The sequence below is a fragment of the Daktulosphaira vitifoliae genome, unplaced genomic scaffold (genome assembly GCF_025091365.1).
Source record: "Daktulosphaira vitifoliae isolate Bord-2020 unplaced genomic scaffold, ASM2509136v1 Scaffold_2, whole genome shotgun sequence".
Taxonomy (NCBI): Eukaryota; Metazoa; Arthropoda; class Insecta; order Hemiptera; family Phylloxeridae; genus Daktulosphaira; species Daktulosphaira vitifoliae.
This window is the reverse complement of record NW_026099573.1, coordinates 13,763,391-13,774,481: the sequence shown is the minus strand read 5'-3', so window position 1 is coordinate 13,774,481 and position 11,091 is coordinate 13,763,391. Positions and strand designations below refer to the sequence as shown.

Below are 11,091 nucleotides of genomic sequence, written 5' to 3'. Positions count from 1 at the left end.
AAAAAAAATTGAAAAAATTTCGAAAATTAGCGATTTTTAAATTTGTAATTTTTTTGGAGGTTTCCCCCATTTACCGGGGAACGGGGAATTTTTTTCAATTTTGAAGGGTAATGTCTTCGACTAGATACGATTTGTGATCTTTTGACGTATCGTTGAAAGAAATCCGTTCGGTGAGAGCTGAGAAAAAGTGGTAACAGACACAAAAAAAAAAAAACACATCATAGTAAAACCAATACCTTCTCAGCTTCGCATCGAAGCTAAAATTTGCAACATGTCTTGTTTCTAGGTTTTATTAAGCACAGTTCGTTATAGGGTATTTTGTTTTAATAAGGTACGAGGTTAACAATCATATCAAATTTATTTACATATTTAAAAATAAATTTTGACAGAGAAGTATCTTTTAATGAATTTATTTAATTTTTGGATATATATTTAATAAACTGAAAAAATATTTACTTGTATAGATCTATTGATTCAACAATTTAATTTATTAATGAGACTACATTTTTTATTAGGTGAAAACAAATTGTTTTAATATTATCAAGTCAACAAATTAAATACAAATTTTATACATTATTAGATTTTGTTGAATATTTTAATATTATTAGAATATTATAAAAACAATATTTTATAAGATTTTAGACTATTTTCTTCGCATCTTATATTAACAGTACAATGTAAGGGAGTATCTAAAATTACTGGATTTCAGTATTACATAAAAACATATTTAATTATGGAATATTATAAATAATGCATACTTAAACTTTTAAACTTAATGAAGACACTTAAATTTAATGAAAATAATTCGGTAACAAAATTTCCAGTACAAAAATAAATATTAATTAGTTTATTTAACAATTACTAAAAGGTATAAAAGATATTATCCTATAAAATTAAAGTAGTTACTATCACAAATTAAAAATTCATCAGTTTAAATAGTATTTAAGTATAAAAAATAGTTTTTCAAGAGAACAAAAATTAACAATTATCTAATTACTGAAAAAATTAGTCATTTACACATTTATTATAATTACTTTTATAAAATATACAAAAATTAATTTAAAATGTTAATTAATCAAACAAATCTATAATTTACTCATATTTTGTAAATAATAAAGTATTTACTATAGTTAAAAGTTATATTACTAATAAAATTAAATATACAATGCAACCAAATACATCTAGTTATAATTAGATATATAATTAATAATTATTAATGTTAATGGTCAAAATTCAAAACTTGAATTAATTATTAGTTAAATAAAATAATGTTAATATAGAAATAAAAAATATGTTCAATTTAACATTCTACTTAAGACAGTTCAATATTATATGTATTTAACAAACAAAAATAATTAAGTTTAAGTTATTTCTGAAGGTAAAAATTGAATCTTTTACTACAGCAGTCTTTAATTTTTCTCTCCTTAAGTCATACAAAAATAATTAAATTGAAATTTTAAATCTCTCATTTTTATATCCACAAAATTTACTTTTTAATAACATAGCATAGAAAATTTAGTTTTCTCGAGAACTAACTTTATAAGATATATTTTATTTCTNAATTTAGTTTGCTCGAGAACTAACTTTATAAGATATATTTTATTTCTTTATTCATTGTGTTTATTAACCAAATTGTTTATTATTTTGAATAGACTCTCCTAAATAATTTCAATTATACAACAAATAAAATATGTACATTAAACTATTGAAATATGCACCCTAAATAACAGGGTGAGGTAATGCAGGCTGATCTTTCACAAAAACTTTGGTACCGTATTTAAGAGCAGCTCCAAAGGGAAATTTCACATTGATCCATACTGAAAACCTCAAGTTGTAATTTAAAATTGGCCGAAATATAAAAGCCAACCATTGTTTGACTAATAGTACTTTATGAGTGAATATTTGGAAGTTATACATACATTGACTGAACCATGAATTCATATAAGGTTCTTTTTCACTAGAAGACACCCCACACAAATCCTGGGTATATCTTAAAAATGCATTTACATCTAGTACAGGCGACACTGGTTTTAGACCATCTATAAGTGCTTCAAACATTGGTTGAAATCCTTTAGGAGGTTGTCTCAAGCCTGGAGCATACACTTCATCCATAATTATAGCACATGCACATCGAACCTCTTCTAAAGTGCCTTGACATAAGTTAAATCTATAAATTAAATATAAAAGTTTGAAAAAAATATATAAATATATAGTTTAAAATATTAATTATATAAAGTCATAATTATGTAATAAATTTGACAACTAAAATATAGGAAATTTTACTTTAATAATTTCATACTAAAAGTGTTTTTCAAATAATTTTTTTAAGAAATATATTAAATAGTTTTTTAGTTTTTAATTTTAAACAGTTTGTTCGAAATTTATAAATCTTTAAATATAAATTTATAAATTTTTTTTTCGCTTCACAATTATCTTTTATTTCTGTTATTATTTTAAAAAAAAACTGTTCAAGTGCAAAAAATTTTAAGGGTATATAAGAATTGATCCCGAGACGGTAGGTCATAAGAAATGGTACCATTAGAACGTCAACAACTATCCCCCCAAATTATTTTACTTCATAAATTTAAAATAAATATGTAATAATCAAAAATATAAATTAATGACAATATCAAATTTTTATTAAATATTGATTTTAAACTCTACGATCAACTGTGGCGCAAATTGAAATACTATTAACTATTATTTGCATGGTGGTTAACAGTAGATATATATATAATACAGTCTTGGGAAGGAAAGTTATTAATTTACTAGATAATGTAATGAAGTTTTGTATTATAATTACTTTTATTTTCAAGTAACTAACAGAGGCAAAATCAAAAATAATAGGTAGATCAAAAATGTATAAATATCAAATTGCTAATCACCTCTGAAGAATTGCATTACATTATTTTCTTTACTTCTAATAATTATTTTTGAATAATTAGAAAAAATTGATAGGGACATACATTTCTTACAAAATTATACTATATATATTGTTGGGTGAATTTTTGATAGTTAAAAAATATTTTGATGGTATCCAAAATAATTTTAGCCCCCTATAGAAAAATACAAAAAAAATTTAAAAGTTGAGACTAGAATTAAAAACAAGTAATAACTGATAAAAGACTTGAATTCCGTTGCAATCGGTCTAGCTAATAGTTGATTGGTAGATTTTGTATATTATTCCTAATAAATTTTAGATAACTATTATGAAAATAATAATATTGAATAGAATTTATTATTTAGGTTATAACGATCTAACAACTTTATTTTTTAAACTTAAATAGATTATAAAGTCTTCAAATTTATAAAAACTTCAGTACGTAGTCTTTAATATTTTAATTACTTATAATAGTTAGGCCTTTTATATAAATTAAAAATATCAAACAATTTGTCCATATCTTTTAAAAAATTAATAATTGGTTTTGAAGAAAAAAGTAATTTATTTAAATCTAGATAGTTTCCATGCCGGCTACAACAGTTTCACTAAGTTTGAGCAGTTAAGTAAACCCTCATCTTTTGAAACACATTAATATATATATATATATACATACNTTAGTTATAACATATCTCAAGAAATTGTTTTTCTATTAAATCTTCATTTATTTTAAATTTATGTTAGAAAAAAATATTCCTTGCAGCTTTCAAAATATGAGATGGATCAATAAGATACACAATTTTTTTATAATTAACTTCAAAATATAGTCAGTTTTACAGTATTGCACACCACATTTGCGATATGAAATTCTTTATTTATTATTCATTATTGAAAAACAAACTGCCCCAAAAAAACTAGTTCAAAATTAACAATAAATAAATTAATTAAAAATGGATATCCGTACTCCAACACGCAAAAGTAAAACGGAACTGGAAAATGTTGGTAAATCTGGCGCGCTTACAACGGCATCATAACAAGCATTAAAAGACAGTAATGCATAGTTGAATAAGAATAATTTCTCATAAAGATTTTTATTTCCCTATGAGTGGCGATACTGGTCTTAGGCAGGTTTTGGTTTGCTTACAATTTTTGAGAATTACACGTTTCCCGTAGAAAGTGCACCATTCGGTTTTATCTTATCGATGTTATTAACATGTTACTAAAAAATAATAATAGGAAAAATACATTTTTATTGATAAATAATACTCATTATAGTCTCTAACTTGTCATAATTCATTATTTTAATTATATTTAATATTTTTAAACCTCAGTAGAAGAAAAAGTATGGTCGGGAAATGTCTAATTGTAAAAATAATAACACCCATACACTTTTCATCCCCCTCGTTTCAGAAAATTATTAATAACTTTTGAAATAGTGATCCAAAATTATTATCGGCCAGACATTTTCTTAATTAGATCATTATCTATTAAATAATCTAGTCAATTGTGTATTACCATTTGAAAAATTAAAGTTGTCACCCTTATAATAGACATAAATATATTACATGGTTGATTAACTGAAAAAAATATTAAACTAAAAAATATCAGTAAAATATTATCAATATAATTTTTATTTTTTGAATAATAAAGTGTTTATTGTACACTTACATATAAAAATTTAGTTTGTTTAACCGCACTATATATAAAAAATAATTAGAGCAATAAGTCATTACTTTTTTATCAAGTATAATAATTTCATTACATTAGGAAAAACGAATGTAACGAAAAATTGTAATTTTATTACTTTTTCAAAGTAATTTTTCGTAGACTGTGTATAAGAACATATTATAAATTATGGAAATTTACATTAAACAATGCAAAAATCGTATAAATAAATTGTGTTCTTAAACTTACTTATCATGTATACCAAGCATGTACCCTATAGTACGCCAGAAATGAACCATAGCAAATTCATCTTCTTCAGTACCAACAATACATAATTCTGATTTTCTAATTATTATCATGCCCATGAAACCAAATTGAGTGAGAGCCATATCTTTTTGAGAGACCCTAACACCTAAACCATATTTTTCAGACAATTTACTAGCAGAACAGTGGAAGCCATGTACAGTAATTACAGATTTTTGAGATCTGTCAAAATAAAAAAATTATTACAGATTAAATCTCCATAATAAATATATCATTATAAAAATTTCAAAACAAACTTTTTTTTTAAGTACATAATATACTTACTTTGATTTTAAATCTTTTACGTCATATCCATACCACCTAATCATATGCCTAATAGTGTCCTTGTATCGTTTAAATGCGTTGTATGAATCTGATGATTTATTAGTTAGTACAAGTACTTCCAATATAGAAGGCACAGTTAATACTAAAATCAGACCCATGAGTTTTCCAACAAACATAGAATAGAAATTAGCAAAAAAATACTTTTGAGCTCTGTAAAAAAAAAAAAGAAACATTGAGTAAAATATTTATTATTTTTAGGTAAATTTTAATTTAATCAATTAAAACTATAGTTAATAATTTTGTAATAAAAATATATATTAGAATCCTTACTACGAAATTAAAATTCTTGTTATAAATAAAACAATAAAAATAATTCTTAAAAATCGACTAACAAAAGAGAGGAAAAGGAAAAAAATTTATAATAAAACTGAAATAGTTATTACAAAGATTTAAAGTATAATACTATATTTGTATGATAAGTTCTGAATATAAATTTTACTTATATTTTATACGCTGAATTTAAAATATAATTTTCTGATTATTTTAAACACCAACCAATCAGTTTTTAATTTTCTATTATTTTTTTTTTAATAGAAATTTTTTAATTGTTATTGCTTAATAGTCAGTGTGTATAGCAATCACGTAAATTAATATCTAATGCACATCAGTGCGCCAAACCAATTTATAGCAATATTAGTGTATTTTAAGCCTCACAAAAAAAGTCCGCTCATCAAAATAGTGATATAAAAATTTATGCCAAGTTTTTTCGTTCATTAGTTCATAAACTTCAATCCTATTATCATAAACTGCATTACTCCTTTATTCGTATTGCTTAAACTTGGCTAGAAACTGATCAAGTCCTGGTTAAAAAAATCATTCAAAAATGATGAGGAAGATGGAAAGAAGAGAACTGAGAAAAAATTCCCTTCATTGAGAATTGAAGCTATTTTTCCTGCAATTGGCCAAGTATTTATCAATACGAATAAAAAACCAAAGGTTCTCGTAAAAATTGGAATGAGAATTATGCATAAAAGAAATAGCAAACTTGGCCACAAAGTAGATATCACTACTTTAAAATTACAAGAAAGAATTTGTTGGGGGGGGAAGGGTTGAACTTGGCCCTTTTTCACAGTTAGAGTTATTGTTGAGAATTTGGTTATATAATATGAAATACGATTTATTAACATGTACAAACGATTTGTATTAGTTTTATATTATCTCACTTTAATTCATAATACTATCTTTTTTATAATAGAAAAATTATCCTAGTTACATAATCTACTATCAACATATTATTTAGAATAGTGTTTATTACACAATCTCTATACATCAGATATATAGAAAAAATTGCAATTCCATTAAGTTTTATGAAATAATTGATAAAATAATGTCAACATAAAACTAGTTTTGTTGGAAAATAACTAAAATATTTATCTGGAATTGAAACTAAATGACAAAAATTTAACTATTTTTATAATTGTTTTTTATAATGAATATTGCGTAGCCATAAAGCCCTCAGCCATAACGAAATTACGTAAGATCGCCATGTATAAGAATTTTGTTAAATCATTGTAAGATAAAGCCGATCGCAAATAATTGGAATTGAGGCTAAAGAAATAATGCATAGTTACAAAATCTAAGATCTAACAAATTAACGAAAAAAGTGTTGATACAAAAAAAATTACTAAAAAAAACTATGACGCCAATTGAGACAATTTTAACCCAAGATGACTGTGCTGATTTTAAAACTTTTTATTCCAATTTAAATTATTTATAAAATAACATTTTTAAGTAAATGAACGAAATTTACTTTTAAGGTATTTGTAACGCATATACTAAATGATAAATCTTAATAAATTAACATCTTACATTATTAGTACAATAACACTCGATAATATTCCAAGAGAAGAGAGGGAATAATGCGAAAATGTGATGTCTCTTTCTAATTAATAAAAACGTTCATTTCCGACTCATTGCGTTTTAAATTTCATTTAAACAAAAATGATACCAAATTAAAAAATTCTGGTCAATGCCAAATTTTGGATAGTTATTTTTAGAGGTAATCGCTGTATTAAAATATCGATTAGAGAGAGTGTGGTGAAACTTAATTTGATTTAATCTTGACCTGTTTCGATATTGACGTGAAAAACATATAAAATTATTAGTTTATAATCTCAATACATTTTATTTAAATAACTAAAAAAACTATAGTGACATATAAATTTCAAAAGTCTCGCCAGTAACTTTTAAATAAACACCTTAAACATTTCTACGATATTCTTTGTGAATTTTTTATATTTATATTTTCTATACATTTTTTTAATTATATATTTGATTTTAAGATAAAAAAACTATACAGGGCAATTTTGTTAATATTGCATTTCTACCAGGACCAAGTTTTAAATACGTTAATAATTAAGTGACTATTTTGAATAAATACATAATTACAGACCACGTATTATTTAAATGTAACTTTGACTAACTATAAATACTTATGTGTAATTGATATCAGGTGTATTTCAAAATTGACGTTAGGTAATAACTACTTAAATAATTAATTGTACATAATAAAGTAAAAAGCCATTTTAACAACAAGTAAAATGTGACTAAATGTTTAATAAATTTTAAGGAATATTAATTTAAAGATAGAGTAGAAATAATAGTGATATTAACACTCAGCAAAACTAAAATATGGATAAGAATTATCCAACAAAATAGAAAAAAATGGATAGCAAAGAACATTATCAATACTGGATCTTAACTCATAAGAGTTTAATTTGAAGAAATGAATTATAAAAAAACAAAGATTACCTAGTGAATAACTGTTCATTGAACCATTCAGGTAGATGTTCGGGTCGTTTTCTGTCAACAGTTATAAGGGATCCCTCATCCATAATTAATTTTACCCGCCGTTTAACATTATCCATGTCAGTGATAGCAGTATCCAAGTTCACCGCTACAAAATAATCAACAGAATATTAACACTAGGGTTAAGTAAAGAATAAACCATAGATCAATAGTACTTACAAGAAGTATCCATAAAATAATAATATCCAACAATATTATTAATCTTGACAGACTACCAAAAGAGTGACACGTGTTGTTGATTAGAGTGGGACAAGAACACGACTTGAGTTTTACGGCTAAGTTGCTGTGTTCGTACATTATTTGAGACGACCCAGTTACACTATTTAGAAAGTAAATCCGATAGAAAGTATCGACGAGATGCACAGAACCAGTATGTCGATCCAACGTAGTCGACTACACTTCAGTCAACATAGTATCTTCTCGTTGCTCTCAATGCCGCCAACATACTACCTGATTCAGTATTGTTATGTTTTCACGAGTACTACGTGAAATATGTTATATGTTATACACACCCTTCGTAAATATACTACCGTGGTGAGCAGACTCAAATGTTATGATGGACAATTGTAGATACTTTGTCATAGAACTCGGTATCTTGCACCACTATCGCCTCGAACCCAAATGACAGATGGTAGGTGCGACCGTTGCGCCCTCACTAGATAATATTAAACACCATAGGGATTACTGTTAAGCAGACTTCAAAAATATCGCAGAATTATTATTTCGCGAGCGAAAGAATAACTGCTTAGTAAAGATATAATTTTAAGACAAAAGTATAAATATGTACGCAATAGACATTCATTCCATTTAGAAATACCTATTACTTAACTTGCTATAAAAAATGTCGTAAACGATTAACATCTAAAATATTCATTCCTTTTTTTATTCGTGTTGTTAAATGACGTCAATAATAATGACTATAACTACAAAATAATATGATCAAAAAATCAGTTATTTTTGATAAATGAACTCAACTTAAGTTGTCAAATTATAAATTTCAGAGTGTATTTCTAGTCCTATCTGCACTAGGAGTGTGCAAAGTGTAATCTCGCACAAGGCCCGGCACTTTATGGAGCTTTACAGCGTTACCTACACATAAGCTTCACCATTAATAAAAATTTAATTCACCTGGTATCAAAAGCGTGATCCAATATTAAAAATAAACGAAACATTTTGAAATAATAATTTTTTTTTTATTTTTCACTTTATTTAAAATTTTTTTATTACGATAAAAGTTAACATATTTATTTTGTTTTTTATAATATCTTTATAGACTTTTTTAATTATTTAACTTTATAACCAAAAAAAAAGGTCATTAACTTTTATAATGAGCTCACAAAAAAAAATAGCACAAGGTATCGCAATTACTAGTCGCGGCTATATGTGCAAGTTAGATATATCACCTTCTGTAATTTAGTAAAAGTTACATCCTTTGTGTATCATTTCTCAGAAAAAATCCTAATTACGCAACTGACGGCAATATGATACTGTAAATATTACATAATAACTTGTTGTCCTTCAATTAAGTCATAAATAAGAAAATTCTTAAATAACGTCGACAATTGATTTCAATGCAAACAATATTTTAAAAAAATATATAAAATTAAATAATCCAAATAGAAATTTTATTACACAAAATAATATTGAATCGCAGTAAAAATCGTACTATTTTGGTACTTTATTTGAAACTATCATTATAAAGTACATTTCACTGCAAAATCACTAAATACACAATGCATTATTATTGTTAATATGTTATTATAATCTGAACGCTCTATAGTACACAACAAGTTCCAGCGATGCTAACAATTCTTAACACAAAACAATTCACTCGGCTTTGTTAAGCTCGTACCTCTGGGATTATAAACATGTAGAAATATGATATTTGGTATAAGTGTAGGTCTTTTAGTATAAATAAAGGAAAAAATCTGAAAATTGTTGTTTTCTCATTATAATTAGTTTTATAGATAAAAGCGTTAGTTAAGAGTGGTAGAACATCCAGTGGCATTTTCAGATTTTTCGTGGCTCATAAAAATTATTTATTTTGTAGCAAAAATGAATATCCTCAACATAAATATAACTGTGGAAAAGGGTCAAGTTACAACATCTCCCCTCAAAAATTCCGTTTATCAAAGTAATAATATCTACATTGTGGCCAAGTTTGTTCTTTGTTTAATTTAAAAACTTCAATCCTATATTCATGAGCAACATCGTTGTTCAGGGTATCTATTCTAAATTTTGGCAAAATCTTTTTTAATGGCTCATTCAAATGAATCCAAGTAATAAACAATACAAATAAAGGAACAATGTTACTCATGAAAATGGCTTCATTTTTTTCATAGTAAGGTTTTTGCTAGAGATACTAGTTTTTCAATCGATGAATGGTAAAATAATAAAAGTACTTAATGAAGTGAAAATATAAATAATATATTTTCATCTGTACTAATTTACCCACATAATTTTATTTTTTAATGTCAAGGACAATTATGTTGAAAGTAAGATACTTATGTTAAATATTACCACTAAAAATTAAGTTTTAATCAATACATTACTCAAATATATAGTGCGCTAAAAATAACTATGATATCCAACAAAAATTATATGATTATCGACTTTACAAGCCGATTATCTATAAAAGACAAGTCGTTAGAATTTCTTTCTTTTTATTACAACTGTAATTTCTCTTAACTACTGGGACTGATGGTAATTTTTCAGTATTATGGTGTTGATATATTAAACTAAGTACCTTTGGTTATTTTTTTACTTATCGCTAAGCAAAATCAGTCCAGTGGGAACGGAAGCAATTACGTATACGAATATAAAAAACCACAACAGAGTATAACCAATAGCTCCTCAGATACATATCGAAGCTAAGATAACATTTGAATAAACAGGAGCTTAAATACGGGGTCTCACTTACTACCTCTGACAAAATGGTAGGGTAACAAAAGTTTTGCGACCCCTAAATTCTTTCATCGTCCTTCAAATTACTAAGTGTTCAATGATAAATGTTTGCTAATTATTGTTCGATTATGTAAGCACAATATTGTATAGTTATTCAATAGTTCGTATGTATCTTATTGATCTAATCA

At 25.3% G+C, this 11,091-nt stretch overlaps 1 protein-coding gene across 4 annotated transcripts; it reads right to left on the bottom strand.

The window, feature by feature from the left end:
- Positions 1 to 1,199: 1,199 nt before the first annotated feature.
- LOC126898392 (uncharacterized) lies at positions 1,200 to 9,267 on the bottom strand. 4 transcript variants are annotated; one of them, XM_050672369.1, is made up of 6 exons: positions 8,159 to 8,823; positions 7,943 to 8,087; positions 5,132 to 5,341; positions 4,793 to 5,029; positions 1,920 to 2,167; positions 1,200 to 1,423 (listed from the first exon to the last, which is right to left on the bottom strand). In XM_050672369.1, coding segments are annotated over exons 1-6 (855 nt in total). In that variant the 5' UTR covers positions 8,172 to 8,823; the 3' UTR covers positions 1,200 to 1,421. The 4 variants fall into 4 exon arrangements, with proteins under 4 accessions (XP_050528326.1, XP_050528323.1, XP_050528325.1 ...); XM_050672366.1 differs by lacking the exon at positions 1,200 to 1,423 and adding an exon at positions 9,128 to 9,267 and having other exon boundaries at positions 1,567 to 2,167; positions 8,159 to 8,654; XM_050672368.1 differs by lacking the exon at positions 1,200 to 1,423 and adding an exon at positions 1,567 to 1,817 and having other exon boundaries at positions 8,159 to 9,095.
- Between the last annotated feature and the right edge of the window lie 1,824 nt (positions 9,268 to 11,091).